A 23,704-nucleotide genomic window follows, 5' to 3' on the forward strand; every position below is an offset into this window, starting at 1 on the left:
CCCCCCCTCAACTGTGCGTGTCTGACTTTGCTCTCTCTCTCACAAAAATAAATAAAATCTTTAAAAAAAATTTTAAAAAGTGCTTTCATCCTGTGGGCCTCCCTCTTCCAACATGACACCGAAATGGGATCATGTAAGAGGATTACTGTTCTGCTGTTCAAAACAGTCAGGAGGGCCTGAGGTTTCTTAAAAATGTTTTCAGTGACATCTTAGAGAAACACAAAATTTAACTGGCTTTCTACTAGCATGTCTGGCGTTAAGTTGGGAGAATTTCATACACTTTGTCTGCCAAGTGCATAGCATCCTCTTCCCTTCCAGCACGGAAAGCTCAAGATGTTTCACTCAAGAAATAGCACTTTTACCTTTGTTCGAGTTGTTTGATGGTAGCGGCCATCTGATTAGTCTTCTCTTCCAAACGACTGTTTAGTTCACTTTTCTGTTTTACTCCTAAGTCTGAACTCTGTTATGGAAAAGAAATATGAGTGATGTACATAGAACATAAAATCCTGAAATAAATTACACACGGCTTTCTGAACCTAATGGTAAGTGTGAAACAGAGAAACAGAACTGCTCATATATTTGTCTATCAGTTAATTTCCAAATGGGGAAAAAACAAAATGCAACGTTTAAAATCAGTATTGCTATGTGCAGCTTTGTCACAGAAATGAACATTACGAGGCTCATCAGTTTATCATTTCAGTGTAAGAACTAATGGTGTGTTGCTTAGCAAAGTAAGGTGATCGGAAGAAGACAAGTACATGATTTCACTTCCATGTGGAATTTAAGGGAAAAAAAAAAAGGATGAACATAGGGGAAGGGAAGGTAAAATAAAATAAGATGAAACCAGAAAGGGAGACAGACCATGAAAGATACTTAACTCTAGGAAACAAACTGAGGTGGGGGATGAGTAACTGGGTGATGGGCATTAAGGAGGCCACTTGATGGGACGAGCACTGGGTGTTATGTGCAACTGCCGAATCACTGAAGTCTACTGAAATTACTTGTACACCGTATGTTAAAAATTGAATTTAAATAAAGAATGAAAAAAAAAAAAAAGCTAATGGAATATATAGCTCAGTTGACAGGGGAGGCTGGAGTGTAGAGATTATCTTACAGGATAAAAAAGACCTCTTTCCCCACCAGAATCTGAAAAGGAGCTATGGCTTTCCAGAGCAGCACAGGATCCTACGCCGTCTGATCTCTACAGCGGTTTACTGGCCGCCAGCCTCCAAATGCGACGTGAGTCTTCCCTCTTGGACGTCAAGCGTGATTCCAGAGATACCAGAGGGGCAGAGGGAACCCTGGGAGCTTACAGAGCCAGTGAGTGTGTTCTTCTTCTTGGCCCTACCTGCAGCTTGAAGGCAAGTTCATGCTTGAGAGCCCTGAGGTCATCCAGCTGCTGCCGCAGAGACACCAGGGCGTCCTGTTTCTCGCAGACATCCTTCTCCAGCATCTTCATAGCCAACTCCATCTCCTGTCTCATGCTGATCTGGATCTCCAGTTCTTTCTCCACATCCTGCCCCCAAAGGTAAACAAACTGCTTATTTTCTCTTTCCTCAATGAAGGACAAACTATGAAATTCCACAGGAAAAGGTGTAAACTCCAACACTCTCAGGTCTGAATATTCGGGCAAAATAGCTACAAGCTATCATTCAATGCAGAGATATTAACAAAGGAATAATAATTAGGATCATTAAAAAATAGATCATTTATTCGCTAATTTACAAATCCCAAAAACTTGGTAGGCCAGAGACAGTGCTATTTAATATGTCTGAAATACACACATACTTGAGGCACTTCATTACAGCGAGACAACTGATGTCATGTTCTATCACAGAAACGTACATAACGTGCTCCGCTAGCCAGCGCTGAACGAAGCACTTGCAATTCTCTTCAATTTGGATGTTGTTGATGTCGTCAAGAGCCCAAGGAGCCCGAAAGATACTCTGGGTCTCGAGGGTAAACATCTCAGTAAGTGAAAATGATCGATATGGTAACTGAATTTTTATAATCACGTAACATGAACCCCCTTTTTTGGTCCAATCATTATTACTGCAACATGATTTGGAGGATCAAAGTTACAAAGACCTGAATTTCCTTCTCCATCCATTCTCTTCCCTGGGGCGTATCTAGGAACTTGCTTGGTTTCTTTCCTTTCTGAATAAACCAGTATCTTTTTGTGACAAAAGCATGTGGAAAATTTTGTGTCAGATTTTTAAGATACATGTGCCACGTAATTGAGGTGTCCCTCTGTGCACGGTTAGCTTGATTCAATCAGATTGCTTCTGAAATGCTGACATGGGTTATTTCTAGGATCTTCCTCATAGAAAGTGTTCTGAGATCTAATTCATAAACACATAGAAGGAAAGTGATAATTCAAGGATGTTAAAATTATATTCCTGTTTGCTCAGAACATGTGAAATTCTATTCTATACACTGTTACGTGGTCATAATTTTTAGAAACCGAATCACCTTTATTTTCAGCTTCTTCCTACTTTCAGAGACACTGTTGGTGGGGGGAGATCCTTTCGTTTCTCGGATCATCACAACTGCAGGAGGAGTTCATTTACCAATACCTGGGATGTATCAATGTACTAATCCTTGGCTAAAACCTATTACAGGAGTATTATTCACTATTACACATTTATACACACACACATACATCCTCCAAGGAGACATAACAGAATCTTTGCAGGATGAGGACTGGGGTAGGAATGGGGATCACCAAGTTTAAAACAGTAGGTTCCGTATGCGTAATGTTCTCGTAACACAAACTATAAAACTGAAAAAAAAATTGGCAAAATCCCATTGGCTATTGAGAATAGTCATACTCAGAAAGTGGACTGGGAAAGCGTTATAGGGAATATGGGCTAAAAAGAGTGAGAAATATACACCTGAAACTAAGGTAACACTGTGTGAACTATACTTAAAAAAATTTAATTAAAAAAGAAAAGTCACCGAAGCAACTAAAGTATCATTGTTCTCTGTACGGACAATATTCTCTTTAGCAAATATTATGACATGGAAAGGTCCACCCTAAGACTTAGCTAAGAGGGCTTCCTCAATGCCATTTTATTTGAATCAGATAATTAGAAATATTCTACAGGTTTCCTATGTGCAAAATCCACTGTATTCATCAATAAGCAGCAAGCCTTTCCTACAGAAGAAACGGTAATATCTTTGATTAAGAGTGTTGAGCACTACATCTGAAACTAATGATGTACTATATGTTGGCTAATTGAATTAAACTTAAAGAAAAAAAAGAGTGTTTTATGCAAGTAATGTCCAGTGAAGGTAAAAAGCAACCATATGAAAATCTGCCTTTATGTCTAATTATATTTATAATAAATATATTCAAAATTAAAAATAAAAAGGAGTGAGAAACAGTTTTTTAGGATCTACAAAAATTTGTTGGCCCACTACTAATGTTCCTGAGCCTGGTCTGTTACGATCAAACATCTAAGTGGGCCTTTATGTTGAATGGGTTACGAACTACTAGAACACAAGTTAAGTTTACCAGTCGCAATTGTGTCTCTTCCTTTAAATGCTTTCTGGCTTCACTCAGTGCTTGCCCTTCTGCAGTTCTGTCCTGCTTAGGACCCTTGAAAAGATAAACAAAATAGTACATATATTTAAGGATTAAAAAAAATCTATATAGAGTTAGCTGACACTGCTATTTAGTAAGGGAAAATGATTGTATTTTATATTTAACTAAGCAGGTATAACAATGAATAAAGACAACAAAGAAAATGAAGCGGCTTAGTAAATAAAAAATTCTCAAAAGAACTGGGTTTTCTCGTCATTTTGTTTCAAGTCCTAAGATAGGTTATCATATCAGGTGCAAGAAGTCTTAAAAGTCAGCTTCTAAATACAAAGTGGCATTCACTGTAAAATGTGAACTGGGCCAAAGGTTCAAACGGTAATATACTCCTTCTTCAGAGATCTCACACTTGGAGTCTCCAACCACCCAGAGAGATCATAGCTAAAAACAAGTACATCATCAGAAAATTCTGAGCAGTCACAGTTGTTTTCACAATACCCACACATTAAAGTCAAACCCACTATTCACAGAGAACTACTCTAGTCCCCACTCTGAGCCTAGCTGCTTACTCTAGCGGAACAATTTTAATAACCATGGCGATGTGGATTCCTAGATCACAGAAGAACAGAAGCATGCAGATAAAAGGCAGTGGGGAGACACTAATACCAACAGCAATGAGAAGTGAGAGATGTCAGATCATGAAAGCAGAGAAAAAGCACCCAGAGCAATCTGGAAACATTTAAGTACAGGGGCTAGAAGCTCAATCAATTCCAACAGCCCCATAAGTGGTGTCGTTATGACTTAGTATGGAATTGCCGATGTTGGTAATTAGGACTTCCAGTCATCATGAACAGCTAAATGTGTTACATCATGTCCTCTACCTAGGATTGCTTAGGAGTGTGCAGTACCTAAAAGATTTGCAAAAAAATCGGGGCGCCTGGGTGGCTCAGTGGGTTAAAGCCTCTGCCTTCGGCTCAGGTCATGATCCCAGGGTCCTGGGATTGAGCCCCACATCGGGCTCTCTGCTCAGCAGGGAGCCTGCTTCCTCCTTTCTCTCTCTTTGCCTGCCTCTCTGCCTACTTGTGATCTCTGTCTGTCAAATAAATAAATAAAATCTTAAAAAAAAAAAAAAGATTTGCAAAAATATCTGTGTAGACATATATAAAAAGTTTGATACCTTAAGGGATCAAGTTATCTAGAAAACTCATTTACATGGTAACTCCCAGTGGTACTAAATAAACACTTCTTACAAAGTAGTAACAGGGCCTGAAAACAACAGTATATTCAATATAATAAACATAACACTTAAATACAGTACAAATCATGAGTCCATAACAAGACACTGAATTAGACCGGTTCTTGAAATTTCTCAACAGATAGAGACAGAGGTGAAGCCAGGGAGCGTCTGTAGGAAGAACCTCACACCCATGTAAGCTCCATCTTTACGCGATTCTACAGGGAATCTTGGTAAAAACAGTGCAAGTGCTTGATGCTTCCAAACAGTCCTCTAGAGTAGAGCCTCTCCCCCACCCGCCCTGCCACGTTAACACACTTTCTAGGAATATTGTATAAATCCAGTAAGGTTAACCTTCCGATTGGATTCCAGTATGTAGGAGCTTTCCTCTTTAACTCGTTCCATTTCTTCTTGTAAGGTAATAATCCTGTTGTTTGCAACTGCAAGCTGTTGAAAAAAATAAAAAAAAAAAATTTAGGGTAAATAGGATAAAATAATCCATGATCTGCTAGGACATAACTTTCAGGCTTGCGTATTCTTAGAGAAGGAAAGAAGGTTATCTGTAATCGCATAAAAATGTTTATTGTATCGGAAATTAGGAAAAGTATTTTTAAACTAGGTTAGATAAAAATAAAAAGTATCTCCTGGGGAGCCTGGGTGGCTCAGTGGGTCAAGCCACTGCCTTTGGCTCAGGTCATGGTCTCAGGGTCCTGGGATCGAGCCCCGCGCTGGGCTTTCTGCTTGACGGGGAGCCTGCTTCCTCCTCTCTCTCTGCCTGCCTCTCTGCCTACTTGTGATCTCCCTCTCTCTGTCAAATGAATAAATAAAATCTTAAAAAAAAAAAAAAAGTATCTCCTATTGCTGCTTTTTGTGTAAACTCCTTTTCAGTACCAAAATGTTGACTTAAGATTATTTACCTCAAGGGTGTTCTCATGGGTAACTTATACTTAGCTGTAATACCTGTTTCTAAAACGTTTAATGAAGAGGTCACGTCATGCCTTGGGGACTCATAAACCCTATGTAAGACCTTTGATAGATGATTTTTAAGAGTAAAGAAATGGAACTTCAAAGTTCTCACTAAAAGATGCCATTAAGTATCGAAGAGATCTGTCATTTCAGCGCCTGAACAGGTAAGGTAACACTACTAGCAGTGTATGCTCAGGGGGACGTTTATATCTGTACTCTACAGGAGAGGAAAGGAAAGTGCAGACACTTTTTCCTCTTCCACACCTGCTAACCTGGATTCCCCCCAGAGAACACGGGAGAGCCTGGAGGAGAGGAGGAAGGACACTCAGCAGCTCCTCTCAGCCAGGCTAGTCTCCCCTTACATGATCTCCTCACGAGCAGGAAGCACAGGTTCTGCTTGGTTCCCGTTCTAGTGCCTAAGTACAGAGGAGCCAGGGCTCAGGCATGCTCTCCAGAGGGAAGTCTGGAAGCCCATAAAGCCCTCTCTGCTCCACGGGCCTAACAGTGCATAAAAAAGTTAACTTTGGACAAGGGTGCCTGCTTTCTAGATCCAGACACATCCTCAAACGGGTTCTCCCAAGACCTTAACATCAGAGAAAGTATCAGGAAACTATGGCTGTACATCCAAGTAGGTCTTCTAATTCAGCTTTACCAGTAATAAAGTGTGTATTTACATATCTTTACCTGCTTAATTCTTCTCATTTCATCAGACCGGTTCAGAATTCAGGAGAGGAAAAAGGGGTTTTGGTTTTTGTTTTTTACTGGCCCTCTTAAATCCAAAATAGATGGAAATGGGAAAAGGCAGATCTAATTTGTCTTATCGCTTCTTTATAAAGCCTACACACAGGGCTTACCTGTCTCTAAAAATTCAAAGTTTCAAGAAATTAAATGTTACTGGCAAAATAAGTACATAAATGAATTAATTAATATTGGTAATAATAAAATAAATCTAGGTCAGGAGGACAAGTCTTGTGACTGAGGGAATAAAATTAATGACCATGTTTACTGGCCGCTTATGGTAATATCAGGCACTGGCCTGGGTCCTTATGTATCACCATTTAATTCCCACAAAAACTTGACTATTATTTTATCATTCCCATTTTACAGAGAAGATAACCAAGAAATAGAGGCTTAAGTTACTGGCCAGGATCAGAAAGCTAGCAAGTGCCAGAGCTGGGACACGAACGCAGGTAGCCCACCGGCTCCGGAGACCTTGGTTCCCTGCGGTGCCCTATTGCCTCAACAGAGGAGCAAGTGGCCCACAGGACAACATTTCTAATCAGAGTATTTCAAAAGCTTTGTAGGGTAAAATCCTAAGGATCATTTCCATTACTTTTTCTTTTTTTTAATTTAAAGATTTTATTTATTTATTTGACAGAGAGAGAGCGAGAGAGTACAAGCAGGGCCAGCTGCAGAGGCAGAGGGAAAAGCAGGCCTCCGGCTGAGCAGGGAGCCAGATACAGGACGCGATGCCAGTGGGCTGGGATCATGACCTGAACCAAAGGCAGACGTTTCACCGACTGAGCTACCCAGGGGTCCTTCCATTAAGTTTTAACATAATTTAAGAATCTACGTCCAAAAGTGAAGCCCACAGAGCTGAGTAATAGGGAAGGTGTTTTAAAGTTACGACAATGAAAACGTTCTGAAGAAAGCTGTTGAAACAGCATCTTCCTGCTGCTGCCTGAACTTGGTTCTATTTAAACCAAAAGTAAGCCAGGGGATGTAAAAGGATAGTTATAATAAGAAACAGATTAAGATATAGATAAGATAAAGTCTTTGCCACTGGAAATATTTCATTTAAGATTTTTCACAGAGGCGCGCCTGGGTGGCTCAGTGGGTTGGGGCTCTCTGCCTTTGGCTTGGGTTGTGGTCTCGGGGTCCTGGGATCGAGCCCCACGTCCGGCTCTCTGCTCAGCGGGAAGCCTGTTTTCCCCCTCTCTCTCTGCCTGCCTCTCTGCCTACTTGTGCTCTCTGTCAAGTAAATAAATTAAAAAAAAAAAAAAAGATTTTTCATAGAAACATCTAATGTTATAAAAGGAAAAAAATGTAGTTTAGCCACTGACAAGTTAAAAAATTTCTTTACTAATCAGAATCAAAGCACAAGGTTAATTTTTATTCTTAATTTGGGGACTTTTCTAAGGGTTTTCCTGTCTATATTCTGTGATCTTCAGAGTAACCATGAGGCTGAAAGGAAAAGTGTAAACACCTCATCTGCCGGGCAGGCAACCAGGCCTCTCGGAGGTCAAGCGACTGACTCCCGTGCGTGGCTCGTAAGCAGCATGACACGCAAGCAGGGATTGCCGGCCTTCCGACCAGCGCTCTGTAGGTTATCGACCCTCCCACCCCAAGGAGAAAATAAGGCCCATGAGGGTGGGAGCTTGCCAGTCTGGCACACGCCAATCAGTGCACCCAGAAATCACTGTGTAGCTCTCGCACAGAAGCAGTACCCAAATGTCTGCTCAATGAGCAAAGGATGAGTATCAAGCTACAAGAGCTTCCACTACTGCACATGAGTAAACTGTATGTCGGTCAAAGCATTTCCAAAACACTCACCTCCTCTGTCAGTTTAGTGTTGGATTTTTCTAGCGCATCCACTTTTGCCTGAAGATTGTTTACCGTAGCACTGTAAAGAGGAGAAAAACAGAACCATTTCTCCTGAAAAACAGAACATCCTGCCCTACCCGGGTACACATGCATCACAGGTATCACCCCATCGCCTAATGTCCACAACTCACGGTGGACTTGCAGGCTCTAAGACAGTCCCAAGGGGCTGTGGATCGTACCTGCTGTACCCTTGGCACTGAGCTCTGCACTAAAGCACTTGCTGGATGAAACAAAAGAGCTGATCCAGGGCACTCTCAGCTTTAAAGTTTACGTACATATAATGACAAGCTACCTGAATCAAGGGCTTGCCATGCACCAAGCACTTTCCTAAATGTTTTTATTTGCATTATTCATTTACTCCTTTCAACAACCCTATGCAACAGGTATCCCTAAATATAGATAAAGAAACTGAGGCATGAAAAGAGTAACTCACATTTTTTAATTCACTATCAAATGTGTATTTTTGCTTGACCAACTTCTCCGTAATTCACTGTACTCATTATTAGTTCTTGGTCCCCAGAGAAAATATACTTAAATTGTTCTTGAATTTTCTAGTTGAAATCAAGACTACTCAATATTTATATTGATACTGGTATAATCATGCTATAGGTTTTACTTAAATTACCTTTGTAAGAGAATTATTAAAAATAGTTAATGGGTATATTAATTTTTCTGAATTATTTGACAGTCTTTAGCATAACAAGAACACCAATATACTTGAAAATATCAACAGACTGTTTCATGTTCTGGACAGTTCTGAAAAATAGTGAGTATTTGGTAAATTAATGCTAGTGATAGTAAAGGGAGGGTAAGTTAATACCATCAATTCAATGTATAAATGAAAAACGCAAGGGACCAACATGATACAACTACTCTAAAGGAACTAAGTGGTTTGCTCAAGCTCAATCTGGAAATATGTGGTTGGATCTACTGAACTGAGGATGTTTGTCACATGTTTAAGAATTCTTAACATAATTCATAATTTGAACATAATTATTTAATCACTAGAGTTATAATTACATATTAATCTTATACTGCCTTTCACTAGAGGTCACCAAAACAGTTAAACGACATTTAATTTAGTGCCTAGCTTAGTGCCCAGCAAGCAGGAAGTCCGTATTTTTGTTGAGTATCGCCTGAATTGATCCTCATGGCTTATCAGTTTACTGTTTACTCTTCCTTTCCTTCACAACAGAATCCCCAGGAAAGTAGAAGTATTAACTCATTCTTTACTTTAGGTGTCTGTTGAGTTCTTCTACATAGTTCTTCTGATCCAGAATTGCAGTAATCTGGCCATCTCTGGGTGGGAGGGGAGCGTGTGGGGAGGGGAATAGAAATAAAATAAATAACATTAGAAGTACCAAAATCCCCCTCCCCCAGTCTTTTCATATAACACAGAAAGAAAACCATAGTACAGACACACTGAACCAAAAGACAAGCCTGATGTATAACGCCTCCAAAAAGACTCAGATACTTAAAAATGAAACAAAAAATTCCCCACATTAAAAGGCCTTTATTGCAGCTTATATACCTTAATAATTTCGGTTATAGGTATGACATTACATTCTATACATTCTATCAGAGGCATTTAAAAAATAAAAATTTTCTTCTCATAATTGATAGCTTTTTTTTTCTGTCTCTCTTTTTTTTTAGTTTGTGTGTGTAGTTTTTAAATAATTTAAAATTATTTGCTTTCCGCTTCCTGGTCTCAGAGTCAGGTTTGAGACTGAGGGACATAAACCTCAATACTGTCCGCACTCTCCCTGGATGAGTTCTGCCTCACGGAAGCTGCCCGCTGGGCTACCAGGAGTCTCTTGTGGGCCTCCTGGTGCTGCTTGTCCCTGATGCTGGAGGCCTTGTTGTGGCTCCCTGCTGGTCTGGATTTAGCTAAAGTTTTGCCAGTACTCCTTATAACAACAATTTTCCATTTGTCACAGGAATTAAATTAAGCTGATTTTGGCATAATAATTGTGATTCCCAAAGGCCACATCTTTGCCTTTCAATGTTGATTTTATTTCAAAGTGAATGGTATAAAAGGCTTTCACAAAGATCAAGTGTTTAATGTTACATGAGAAAATAAAGAGTGGAAACAGGAATTTCACTTCTGGAACCAACTAATTTGTAACAGCCAAGTTAGAAAGCCAGACTTTTCAATTAAAGTGAAATCAAGGCCACATACCTCTAGTACTAAAAGAAAAAACAATGTAGTCTTGGCTCAATGTCCAAAGTTAAGAATGTCCGATTAATGGTGCTTTCAACTGCTAAATTTATAAAGAGTATTAGGCAGTACACTTCTGATGTCTAATTTCTAAGGACCATATGGATATTTCAAAAACTTTTTTGAAATAATTTTAGATTTGTTACAAGAGTTGAAACAGTAGTGCAGGTCCCCATATACTCCTCACTCTGCTACCCGGAATGTCAACGTTTCATATAAGTCCATAATACATGTTTCTTATTTCACGTTTTAACAAAACCGAGAGGGCAATCCTCCTGATCAAGAAGACTATGTTTTCAAATACTACTTCAAGAGATGGAACACTGAATTCCTTTATAAACCCCTTTATTTTATTAGCCCCTGAACCACACAGTAGGAAAATCACTTCACTAAAACCTCTTCTAGGGTTTAGCAGGCACAAGAGTCAGCTCTTTTTGACAAGACTATGAAAACTATATCATCAGAAATTCTTTCAGCAAATCTGTTAAAGCACTATTGTTGTAAACTTTAAATGCTATCAAAGAACATTAAAGAAAAAAGAAACTCAATTGTCTCTGTACGTACCCTTCACTACCTTTACTGCTGTTCCCATCCTTGAGATACATTGAAAAATCTATAACTCCAACCTACAGAGAGAATTTTCAGAATTTAATATAAAATTAGATACTTTTTTGAAGACATAATATAATATCTCTTCCTGGGCATTCAAAACAGCAATAAAGTCATGGCCATTATTTGAAATTTTTGATGAAAATGGGGTGCCTGGGTGGCTCAGCCCATTAAGCATCTGCTTTCGGCTTGGGTCATGATCCCAGGGTCCTGGGATCGAGTCCCACATCGGGCTCCCTGCTCCATGGGGGAGATGGCTTCACCCTCTGCCTCTCTCTCTGTCATGAATTAACTGAATTAAAAAAAAAATTTTTTTGATGAAAATGTAATGTTTTACTTTTGTTATATCAAGAACTTGAGAATAGGTGAAAGTAAGTAAAGAATCGAGATTAAGGCAACAGGACCAGAAGACCAGGTCGTGCAAGTCAACAGAAGGCTCTAAGAAAGTCAACAGAAAGCTTACTATAAATTTAAGGCTTAAAGTTTCTTTCTCTTTGGTTTCTCTCAAGTATTCTGCTACTGAATCCCTATTCACTTTTAGGAATAATGTTTTAAAAATTCTAATTACAAACAGAATGCATATTTCCTTAAAGAAGTTTCAGAAAATGCAGGTAAGTAAAAGGAAGTAATACAAAATACCCATAGTCCCAACCACCGAGAGGACCACTATAATATTTTGGTATTTCTTCTTCCAAACTTTCATTGATGCAATATGTCTAAATTTTTCAGGACTGCTATTATTCAGCTTATTTCTCTTTTAAAATTGAGGTCAAAATATCCTACTTCCTTTTCCATTTTCTCAGAGTATAAAGTAACAGAAATTTGCTGTAGTATTTCAGAGAAGGGGTGAGAAAGAGTCATAGTGAAAGTGATAGCTTTATTTATTGAGCAATTCATATGTGCCAGGCTCTGTACGAGGTGCATCACATGTAATAATTCTTTCATTCCTCACTATAACACTATGAAATAGAAACAGATAATTCTTTTTTTCTCCCTGTATTACAGCTAAGAAGCGTGACACATCAAGAAACTAACTACAAAATTTATTCAGCTAAAAAATAAAGCAGCAGAATCTGAACCTAAACAGTTTAGTTTTAGTCTGTATTCGTAACTGCCACGCCTGTGTATGTATTTTATTTTATTTTTTTTAAAAGATTTTATTTATTTATTTGACAGACAGAGATCACAAGTAGGCAGAAAGACAGGCAGAGAGAGAGGAAGGGAAGCAGGCTCCCTGCTGAGCAGAGAGCCCGATGTGGGACTTGATCCCAGGACCCTGAGATCATGACCTGAGCCGAAGGCAGCGGCTTAACCCATTGAGCCACCCAGGCGCCCCCTGTGTATGTATTTTAGCCTGTGTCTCTCTGTGTGTATTTTAGTCTGTAAGAAATATTTTATTATTTTAAAATATTTTAATTATTTATTTGACAGAGAGAGAGAGAGAGACAGCGAGAGAGGGAACACAGCAGGGGCAGAGAGAGAGGGAGAAGCAGGCTCCCCACTGAGCAGGGAGCCTGATGCGGTGCTCGATCCCAGGACCCTGAGATCATGACCTGGGCCGAAGGGAGACGCTTAACGACAGAGCCACCTGGGAGCCCCAGTCTGTACAAAATATTTTAGACAGGGATTACAATCAAGACAAGAATGTGAAAAACATTCATAATACATAAATGAGTCAAGTTAGAAGGAAAAGTAAGTTGCTTATATTCACATCAAAAATGTAAAAATCCGATTTATGACTCACAGAATTTCCGTTAATTTGGTTGGTATAATCTGATCCAGCCAAATTCTGAGATAACAGAGCTCAGAGACACGCTTGGTGACTGAGCCTCTTTTGCATACCTGAGAGTCCAAGTCTTCTCCTTTCATGCAGAAATTGGCATCAATGACATTCAGACCCACCAAGAGACCAGCAATTATGGCTCCTTCTTCTTCCATCATTAGGGCATTGGGTTCGTAGAATTCACTGTAAGTGAAATCCACACAATACCAATAATAAAACCTCAAGAATCCGATGATGTAATCTTGAGACGAGCAGTAAATGCTGGCCTCACGGTTGAATATGGGTACCAAAATAATAGCAAAAAACTTAAAAAAAAAAACCAAAGACAGATGGCTTGGATAGTTTATTTTAGACAATACGTGCATGAATGGACTCTAGATATTAGTCCAGCTGAAAGAAAAGTGGTGAGAATGATACTTTCATTGAAGTGACTGTTTATGCTTTTCCCATATATTTATTTGCATTTGAGATGCAAGGGACAATTTTTCAATCTTAAAGCATCTTTAAAAAATTGGTTTTTCAAAATTTGCCTCAGAGATCTGGTTTATTTGTAAGTGGAGGTATAGTGTTACCACACTGCCATTCTAATTTGCATTTACATGATAGCTAGTGAACTTACGTATCTTCATATATATATGTGTATGTATATATGTACATGTACATATATATTTTAAGATTTATTTATTTGAGAGGGAGAGAGAAAGAGAACATGCACTTATGAGTGAAGAGAGGGGCAGAGGGAGGGGGAGAGAAATCCTCAAGCAGACCGCCTGCTGAGCGTGGAGGCTGAGGCAGGGCTCCATCCCACAACGCTGAGATCATGACCTCAGCCGAAACCTTCAGGCAACTTAACCGACTGAGCCACCCATGAACCCGATACGTATTTATAAAGTAAGCTCTACACCCAATGTGGGACTGAACTCAGGATGGCGAGATCAAGAGTCGCATGCTCCACTGACTGAGGCAGCCACGACCCCTTCCCCGCTTTTTTCTGTTTGCTAGCCATTTTGATTTTCTCTTGTGAAATGCTTATTCAAACCCTTTACTCATTTTAACATTTATTTGGCTCTCTTTTTCTTACTGGATTAAAGAAGTTCTTCGCATACCCTGAATATGCATCATTTGTTGAAGATATATATTACAAATAGCATCTTTCACTCTACGAGTTGCCTTTTAACCTTGTGTCTTTTGATAAATGAAGTTCTTCATTTTAATGTAGACAAATGTATCAATTTTTTTCCTTTAGGAGTAGAGCTTTTTATGTCTTATTTAAGAAAATTGTGTCTACCTTATATTTTCTTCTAAAAGTTTTACTGTTTTCCCTTTCCTGTTTGTATCTATAATCCATCTGGAAATCTTTTCGTGTATGCTGTTTCTAAATTTCATGTTACATGTCAGTTTCCTGGCTTACTGAGCCTGGGTACATGCCAAGACGTCAAAAGCTTTTCTTGTTTTTGGGGGGGTTATCACATTTTGGACTGCCCTGTATATGTGCCACAGTGACAGACTGAACATATGTACCAAATAAGTACCTGTTCTTGAGTGTGTATGTGTGAGGTGTGGGAGAAGGTATTAGTCGAGCTACATGAAATTGCCACGATATCAACTGTTTTTGATCTGTGAAAATGGCAAATTTCTATGATTCGACCTCATACGATATAGAACACAGCAAGAAAAGAACAAAGTTTAACAAGATGTTCATACCTGAGAAGTTCCTTCTTATTGATCAAAGCTTTCATATATTCTGAGAGCTTCTTTTGCATTAATGCCAAACGAAGCCAGGCTCTTCCTCTGCCTACTGGTGTCCTACAGAAACACAGGAACCGAACAACTCAAAGTAGCAGAGCTGGGGCCACGGTGGGAGAGATTCCCGTCCTCTCGCTCATAGTCCTCAGTAGAACATGCACACTGAGGTGCTCCCTACGATCTCCTCCACCTCATTTCTACGTGAGGAATTCTGCGTGGAGTGAATGGTGCAATGAAGGGGCTCGTGGGTCTGGGGGTGTGTGTTTGGAACAAGTGCTCTTGTGAAGAATTAGTTACTGAATGAGACTATGATCTGAAGACAGATACTCTGGGAGGCCCAAGTGAAAATGTTCCATCACATTAGCATTCGTAAATCCTCAGAGACTTAGCGTGGATCATGTAAGTACCCACATACTAGTAATGTGGACACAGTCCACGTAGGCCGCTATCTAATAAAAGTTAGACCAGTCTAACTTAGTAAGACGGTTACTACTCTTTTTCAAGTTCTGAGGTAGGTTCCCAGTGTCTGTAGCTGAGGTTCACTTCACAACTGTTTTGATCTTGGCTCTCAAACATTCTTTCTCTTAGTCATGTCTAGCATGCTCCCTCTTTAGATCTAATTTCTTGAGACTCGAACTGATGATTCCCACAAGTGCTTTAAGAGGATAAGAAAACGTTTGGTCTTTTAACATGAATACAACCTCTTTAAAATTAATAATAATTATCCCTCACAGGCACACTTCTCTTCATATTCGATATGAGCAGCTCTCTCACAATAGTTCTGATGCATAAATAGAGTTTTCTTTTTGGATTGTTATGAAATAAATTATTATGATCATCATTATCTTTAGTCTTCAAGGAGATAGTTAATAAGAATGTTTTCCTAACAGAATTCAACCTTAAACTTACTTAAGTCCTGGAAGATCTTTAACACTTGCTGTTATCTCTGCAGCTTCTGGAACAAGCTTTTCTACCAATTCTAGAGGCCCCCAGAAGGATTTATTTTGTCCAAGAAAGGTTTTCTTAGCTAAGGTGATAAAAACAAAGCAGTATTTTAATATTCTTTGCAACATAAACATGCTCTCAACACACAAACATGTACACACACTTCTCTCTCAACCGTTCAATCCTTTTTCTCAGGGAACTAGTCCTAGATTATTAGACAGTTCTAAAACTATTCATGCTTTCAGAACAGGTAACGTTTTGTGATGATTAAAAACCTTCCACTTCCCAAGACTCAGTCCTTTCTCTTTCAGGAAGAACTTATAACTAACTCGATATAATAAAACATTTTATAGTACTTAAAGCTGCATGGTATTAGTGAGGAAAACAGTCCAATGGAAAAGAATACATAGTCCAGAAACAGGCTGTTAGATACTGGGGAAGGAGCAGGAAAGAAAGCAAGGAGAACAAGATCAGGTCCTGTCCTCAAACCTTATGGTTAAGTGGAAGAGCACAAAAGCAAGAGTCCACTGTGTGACCTTGGGCAAGTTAGCGCTCATTCTAGGCCTCTTTCCACCTGTCAAACAGAAGGGCCATACTGGACTAGTAATGTCTGTTTCAGCTCTAGAATTTAGAGATCAGTGTTTCATAAGCCCTGTGTGCTCTTTAATTCGACCACATCCCTGTGCCCATCCAGGGGGCATTCTAGTAGGTTAGTATTACTAATTCAAGCCTCTTATTCTTGGGCTCCATAAAGACCGCTTTTCTTCTTCGGAATGTGCTGCCTGAATATAGCTGTGCGCACATCTGCATCCCGGGGCCATGGCCTACCCTTCAGGCCGTGTTTCAGGCAGTGCTCCATCACCACGAAGAACTGCTGGAGGGGAGCGTAGTCGGAGTCCAGAGTTCTCCCCAGGTTCAGAGCGGATTCAATCAAGCCCTTGATACTCAGCTTGGCCATGTTCATCAGGTTCATGCGTTCGTTAGCCATGAGATAATTAGGATCTACAGCCAAAGAGAGAGAGGACGGACCATGGTTACTGCAAACAGCACATTTAAAAATTCAGCATGTCCCTGTGTTGACATGAGCATCGAAGGTACAAGAGCAACGCTCGGTGGGGCTGCTGGTATCTTACTAAGAATGAAGACAGTGGCACCAAACTATATTGTTCGGTTTATATTCTCTGCCAAGTTCTACTTGCTGCTAAAAAGAAAGATGCCATGGGGCGCCTGGGTGGCCCAGTGGGTTAAAGCCTCTGCCTTCGGCTCAGGTCATGATCCCAGGGTCCTGGGATCGAGCCCTGCATCAGGCTCTCTGCTTGGTGGGGAGCCTGCTTCCCGTCCTCTCTCTCTGCCTGCCTCTCTGCCTACTTTGACCTCTGTCTGTCAAATAAATAAACAAAATCTTGAAAAGAAAAAAAAAGAAAGATGCCAGTTTCCCTCAGGAATATTCTTTTTTTTTTTTTTTTTAAGATTTTATTTATTCATTTGACAGAGAGAGAGACACACAGAGAGAGAGGGAACACAATCGGGGCAGAGAGAGAGGGAGAAGCAGGCTCCCCACTGAGCAGGGAGCCCGATGCGGGGCTTGATCCCAGGACCTGGGATCATGACCTGAGCCGAAGGTGGATGCTTAACAAACTGAGTTACCCAGGCGCCCCCCCTTAGGAATATTCTTGATGCAACAGTGAAATTACTTATTTTATCCAATTTCAGGTCTTCAGCACAGTCTTAATACTCTCACCACCAGCCCTGCCATTACCCTAACTCAGGTGCCCATCACAGCCCACTACTGCACAGCCTTCCCACCAGTCTCCATGATGCCACCCTGGCCCTGCCCCCTCTTTCTCCACAGTCTGTCAAGCGCTCTAAAAATTACAGCCAACGTAGGAAAAAAAAGTACTTAGACTTTGTTCCAAATACACTATATACATTATTAGTATTATTACTTATGCTAATTACATTATTATTTAAACTAAGCGTTACTAAATAAACTAATTAACAGTATTAGCTCCCCCAGTTTTGAGACTCAGCATACAGTGTGATAAGCTACTTGAGGAAAGGGACTAAGCACCACATTTTATCTGACAGAACTCAGAACAATCCAGGCACTCACAACTCCCACTTGCTGGTGCCTACCCTGTGCCAGGTACTGTGGGTTGCTCCCGGCGGTTATGATTTCAATCCCTCCTTACACCAGGCCGTGAGACAGTGACCGAGAGCGCCAACATACTCATGTAGCTTAAGAGTGTAAAGCTGGGCCCTGAGCCCAGCCACCAAGAGACAACAAAGCCAGAGTCTAAACCAGGGCTCTCTGCCTCCGACACCTATGCTCTGGGCCATTAGAATCTACTTACAAATGAACCAGTGACTCCAACGGATATTTATCCTTCTCTCTGCTGGCCATTCTTTTACAGGACTATCTTACTTAATTCTTGTGACTTCATCATTAAATATCGTCCCTTCTTTTAGAGGTAAAGCAGGCCCACAGAGTTAACAGATTGAAGGCCAAACAGTTCATAAATGGCAATTTGGATCTAGATCTGACACGAAAGTTAATGGATCCTCTTAAAGGTCAAATGTATCATATTTTTAAAAACTAGAAAAGGCCCAGACATCCATGAACTATTTTACCACTTCCCTGGTTGACAAAAAATACTAATAAAATCCATGTACCCATAACACAAAAAAGCTACAACATAAAACAGATTATTTCATTCAACTTGTTCCTAATTTTCTTCATGAAAAGTTTTCAATTGTATCTGCTTTCATGGTTGAATAAGCAGAATCAAATGCCAAATTCTAAGCTACTTTTCATTAAGTTTATGGACTTGCAGATTTATAATCCCAACTATTTAAATCTTGGTTTGTTGTGTTCTCTGAGATATTTTCAGAGAAACGCTTCATTAAGAAGTCAGAAGTGGTATATGTTGTCATTGATTCTTTCTTGCACAACAAATGTTTTAAGGCCGTGCCTCAAATGTGGCTCTTCGCTCGGGGCAGGTCAACTTGTCAAGACCAGAACAAATTTACAAGGTGACAATGAAATACACAATAATCTAACCCCCTAAAAAACGGCTTTATCAGATACTAATTTTCAACTTTGTTACTGGCATTTCTGTGCACTCCAGTGTTTCTAAGACATACTTTCTGTAAAGAGAGAGAAATTGCAAGCAAGCAGGAGGAGGGTCAGAGGGAGAGACAGAATCTTAAGCAAGACTCTACACTGAGGGCAGAGCTCCAGGCAGGGCTCGATCTCATGACCCTGAGAGATCATGGCCTGAGCAGAAATCAGGAGCTGGACCCTTAACTGACTGAGCCACTTGGGCACCCTGCACTCCAGTGTTTCCAACCTCCCATAATCACTGGATGGAAGGAATGGCACAGAGGCGTGTGAGTGTGCATGAATGTTTGCGGAGAGCAATTAGATTCTCTACTGCCTCCCAACAGATGACAAGGAAATGTCATCAGAGAGTTGGATTTGAGACTTTTGCCAGAAGTGGTGATGGATTTATACTTCTACATTGCCTCATCTCATTCTTCTTAGAATCATTAGCAGAATGTTCAAGACATCAGTTTGGGGTCTGGTAAATAAGCTATGGAGAAAGATGAGCTAATGCCTAGGGAAATTAAAGTCCTAATACCCTGTACATTACTAGTATGGCGCTATAACCTGTTTGAACCCATCTACATCAAACACAACCCACTCATTCTTTAGAAAATATTGCTCTCAACCTCAGTACTACTGACATTTTGGGCCAGATAATTCTTTTTTGGTGGGGGGCTGTTGTGTGAATTAAGTTTAGCAGCAGCCAAGCCTTTACCCACTAGGTGTCAGTAGCCCTCTCCAGTTACGACAACCAAAAACTGTCTCCTGATAATACCAAATGCCTGTTCCTGGGAGACAAAATCGGGCTTCTTCCCCATTAAGAACTATTACTCTAAACAAAAGAAGGTCAAACAAAAATCAGGGTAATTTGAAAGTTAGGCACAATAGCTCAAAAGAATTAACTGCTCATTATTAATTATTTAATGCAAAAGCTTTTTAAAAATGATTATTACTTGATGCTTATTATCGTAATTTTTGTGTTGAATAGTATATAAGAGTATGGGCATTACAAATAATTTTAATTACTTTTTCTATTTAGTACTAAAGTAAACTACTGAAAATAGTACTTTATATTATTTCTTTTTTACATTTTGTAATGTTGGCTAATAGTAATGATCACTAAATCACTAACCTGTCATTGGAATAAAAAATACTCTATACAATTGGTTTGTTACTTATCTTAAATCACACTCAAGTATAAAATGATTTTGCAGAATGAATAAATGCTGTTAAAAAGGGTTTCAGTGACACAATTAGAGCATGGAAGGAGTTCTGAGGGGCAGGTAAAGTTCTGGTTTTTGATATGGGTTTAGTTACGTAAAATAGTTGAGTGTGTGAAAATTCATCGTACTGAATACTTACAATGTGATCTTTCCTGTATATTTTCTACTTTTAACTATAAAACAATTTTTTAAAAGATTTTTATTTATTTATTTGACAGAGAGAGATCACAAGTAGACAGAGAGGCAGGCAGAGAGAGAGGGGGGAAGCAGGCTCCCTGCTGAGCAGAGAGCCTGATGCGGGACTCGATCCCAGGACCCTGAGATCATGACCTAAGCTGAAGGCAGAGGCTTAACCCACTGAGCCACCCAGGCGCCCCTAAAAAAAAATTTTTTTTTTAAAGATTTTATTTACTTGAGAGAGCGTGAGAGAGAGAATGAGAGAGCGAGAGCACAAGCAAGGGGAGAAAGAGAGGAAGAAGCAGACTCCTCACTGAGCTAGGAGCCTGATGCAGGGCTTGATTCTAGGACCCTGGGATCATGACCTGAGCCCAAGGTAGACAGACACTTAACCAACTGAGCCACCCAGGCACGTCTATAAAACATTTCTTTTTAAAGTTTTGTTATGTTGTATAGGCCAGAAAATGATTTTTAAAAATGCATGACTTTCACAGTGTCATTATATTTTTCTATGAGAAAAATATCTACAATTAAAATGTTTAACAATGCTAACATGTAACAATATTATTCCAAAACTGAACTTTTGTTCATTCATTCTTTTTTTTTTTTTTCAATAAACAGTAAACATCTACTGGGTATTAGATACTATGTTTAATGCTGGGACTCCAGAGATGAAAGACCTAGTTCCTGACACCAAAGTGCTTACTATTTATCGAAGTTGGGCACACAGATGTCTGGAGAACAAAACAGGACAGCTTACAGAGAAAATCTGAAATTTCACAATAAACATTATCATCTTCGACAAAGATCAATTTTATTCCAGGACAAATAAAATGTTTTTATATTAGATCAACTATACCCTTTCTATGGACTCAAATATAAGTTCTATGTATTTAAGGCTAAAATACTAGATGTGATACTGATGCAAAGTATCCGGCAGGTTGTATGTAAGTCCTATTACAACTTCCTCTGCCGCTGGATGTGTACAAGTTTGAGAAGCAGTGCAAATGTACTGCAGTAAGAACACCGACAAAAGTATACACAGGACATGACAGGAACATTTACAGAAGAAAGCTACCTGACCCGTCCCCTTTCCCTTCATATTTAAAGGGCAAAGTATGTGGATCTAAGTTTTCAGAGGATAAGGCTATTTTGTTTTTAGCTTATAAAATGTTTATTCACTCTGCAGCATTTTTTTAAAAGATTTTATTTATTTATTTATTAGAGAGATGGAGAGAGACCACAAGTAGGCAGAGCAGCAGGCAGAGGAAGAGGAAGAAGCAGGCTCTCCGCTAAGCAGGGAGCCCGATGCAGAGCTCGATCCCAGGACCCTGCGATCATGACCCAAGCGGAAGGCAGCCGCTCAACCGACTGAGCCACCCAGGTGCCCCCACTCTGCAGCACTTTAAGGAAATTAAGAAATATCCATTAACATGGCTATTACTTAACACTGTACTGAGGGTGGTGGAGGAACACAAGTGAAGAAGATAAAGAAACTAGAAGCACAGAACCTGTGGAACTTCATCAAATATTACTGCTCTCATATGATCTCATTTTACATCCAGAAAATCAAATGATCAGAATTTGTACAAAAATGCAATAACTTGCAGAAGTAGCACAGTACAAGATTAATACACAGAAACCATTGGGGGGTGCCTGGGTAGCTCAGTGGGTTAAGTGGCCGACTTTTGATTTTGGCTCAGGTCATGACCTCAGAGTCCTGGGACCGAGCCCCTCATGGGGCTCTGTGCTCAGCGGGGAGTCTGCTTGAGGATTCTCCGTCTCCCTCTGCCTCATCCCCCGCTTGCACACTTTCTCTCTAAAATAAATAAATAAATCTTTTTTAAAAAAGTGAATCACCAGGGTGCCTGGGTGGCTCAGACTGTTAGACCTCTGCCTTCAGCTCAGGTCATGGTCTCGGGGCCCTGGGATCGAGCCCTGCATAGGGCTCTCTGCTCAGTGGGGAGCCTGCTTCCCCTCTCTCTCTGCCTGCCTCTCTGCTTGCTTGTGATCTCTCTCTGTCAAATAAATAAATAAAAATTAAAAAAAAAAAAGTAAATCATTAGGTGCCATGTATTTCAGTAACAGGAGGAGTCAGACAAGGAGGGGTAGGCGTAGAGCTAGGAAGGGAGCAGGATGAAAGGAACAGGTCGGGCAAAGGCACCTAAGTATGAAAGAACTTGGCCCACTACGAAAAATAAAATGGGAAACATGTCAGAAGTTTACGGTGCACATGAGTAAATGCTGTGAGAAGAGATGAGGGAAACAGGTAAAGGAGAGATTTCTAAGGGTCCTGGTTAAGGTCTTGATTTTACCTTAAAGTCAGCCAAGATTTTAATGAGAGGTGTAGCTCACAGATTTGAGTTTCAGAGAAGCCGCTCCCAGAGCCGTGTAGACGGCGGCCTGGAAGGGTGCAGGACCGCAGAGCTGTGGAGCAAGTAAGGTTCTAACACAAAAGCTGGGGAGAAAATGAGGAAGGGGTGAACTAGAGCGGTCCGCCGCTGCTGTGCGGAGAAGAGGGATTTAGCTTTCGGAGACGTTCTAGGGGTAGAATGTATCAAGGAGGAAGTATGGAGAGTAACTTCTACGTGTCTAGTTTTGGTGGGCAGACAGATGGTGACACAAAGCACCTGGGTGGGGAACGCAGCAGGAGCAGGGTACTGAAGAAACTGTGCAAAAATGACTCCAGTTATAATAATAAGCATATAAATTGATTTGCAAACCGAAGTTCTTTCCAGAACATCTAGATCTTCATTATAGCTCTTCAAGAATGCGGATTTCCATATGAGGAATTTTAATGAATTTTACAGAGTAATGAGGCTCATTTAGTTAACAGAGATGACAAAAGTGAACCCAAAATCACAAAGCTAAGAGTGACACTGGGTCACACCATTCTGCAAACCCATCATCTGACCAAGACCCCATTTTGTCTCTTTAGTGCAATGGCTAATATTCATAGAGAGAAATTCTGAAATGTTTTATGAATAGTTGAAGAAAAGTTAAGTTATATTTAACATATGTTAATATTATTATACTGTGCCCAATTTTTGGCAAGGTGGGAATAATTTGTATGCACAAGCAGTTACTTTTTAGAACTTCTTGGTTATCTAATAGATCAAAAATTTATCCTATGTGAGAAACAAAAGTGGTCATAAAGAATTTTTCCCAAGATACCTAAGAACATTAGTATGAGATTAAAAATGACTAACAGAAAGGTACAGAGAGGAAAGCTTACTCTGTGCTCAGAATGTCTGAAGACCAATAATTCCTAAATAAATCTATTTTGGATTTTTTCTGTAATATTTCTTAGAGTATGAAATTGGGTGTAAAATGAGTTATCCTTGATAGTGAAAGAAATTACTGAAAGCACCGAAAAGATCCTGTAATACGACATCATTTAGGGATGTCTGGGCGGCTCAGTTGGTTAAGCATCTGCCTTCGGCTCAGGTCATGGTCCCAGGGTTCTAGGATTGAGTCCTGCATTGGGCTCCTTGCTCAGCGGGGAGCCTGCTTCTCCCTCAGCCTCCCACTCCCCCAGCTCGTACTCTAACA

General features: G+C 40.0%; 1 protein-coding gene across 8 annotated transcripts in view; it reads right to left on the reverse strand.

The window, feature by feature from the left end:
• Positions 1-23,704, reverse strand: part of LOC111148935 (RUN and FYVE domain containing 3) — an 81,401-nt gene that overhangs the window by 14,004 nt on the left and 43,693 nt on the right. For all 8 annotated transcript variants that reach the window (XM_022505751.1, XM_022505752.1, XM_022505753.1 and 5 more), the window contains 11 exons: positions 16,475-16,648; positions 15,611-15,728; positions 14,660-14,761; positions 13,015-13,138; positions 11,128-11,189; positions 9,579-9,644; positions 8,295-8,364; positions 5,130-5,222; positions 3,518-3,601; positions 1,349-1,516; positions 363-460 (listed from right to left, as the gene is read on the reverse strand). In XM_022505751.1, coding sequence (XP_022361459.1) covers positions 363-460; positions 1,349-1,516; positions 3,518-3,601; positions 5,130-5,222; positions 8,295-8,364; positions 9,579-9,644; positions 11,128-11,189; positions 13,015-13,138; positions 14,660-14,761; positions 15,611-15,728; positions 16,475-16,648 — 1,159 coding nt within the window. The remainder of the gene's footprint in view (positions 1-362; positions 461-1,348; positions 1,517-3,517; positions 3,602-5,129; positions 5,223-8,294; positions 8,365-9,578; positions 9,645-11,127; positions 11,190-13,014; positions 13,139-14,659; positions 14,762-15,610; positions 15,729-16,474; positions 16,649-23,704) is intronic.

This window comes from Enhydra lutris, unplaced genomic scaffold (assembly GCF_002288905.1).
Source record: "Enhydra lutris kenyoni isolate GAN:26980312 unplaced genomic scaffold, ASM228890v2 scaffoldscaffold21, whole genome shotgun sequence".
Lineage (NCBI taxonomy): Eukaryota > Metazoa > Chordata > Mammalia > Carnivora > Mustelidae > Enhydra > Enhydra lutris.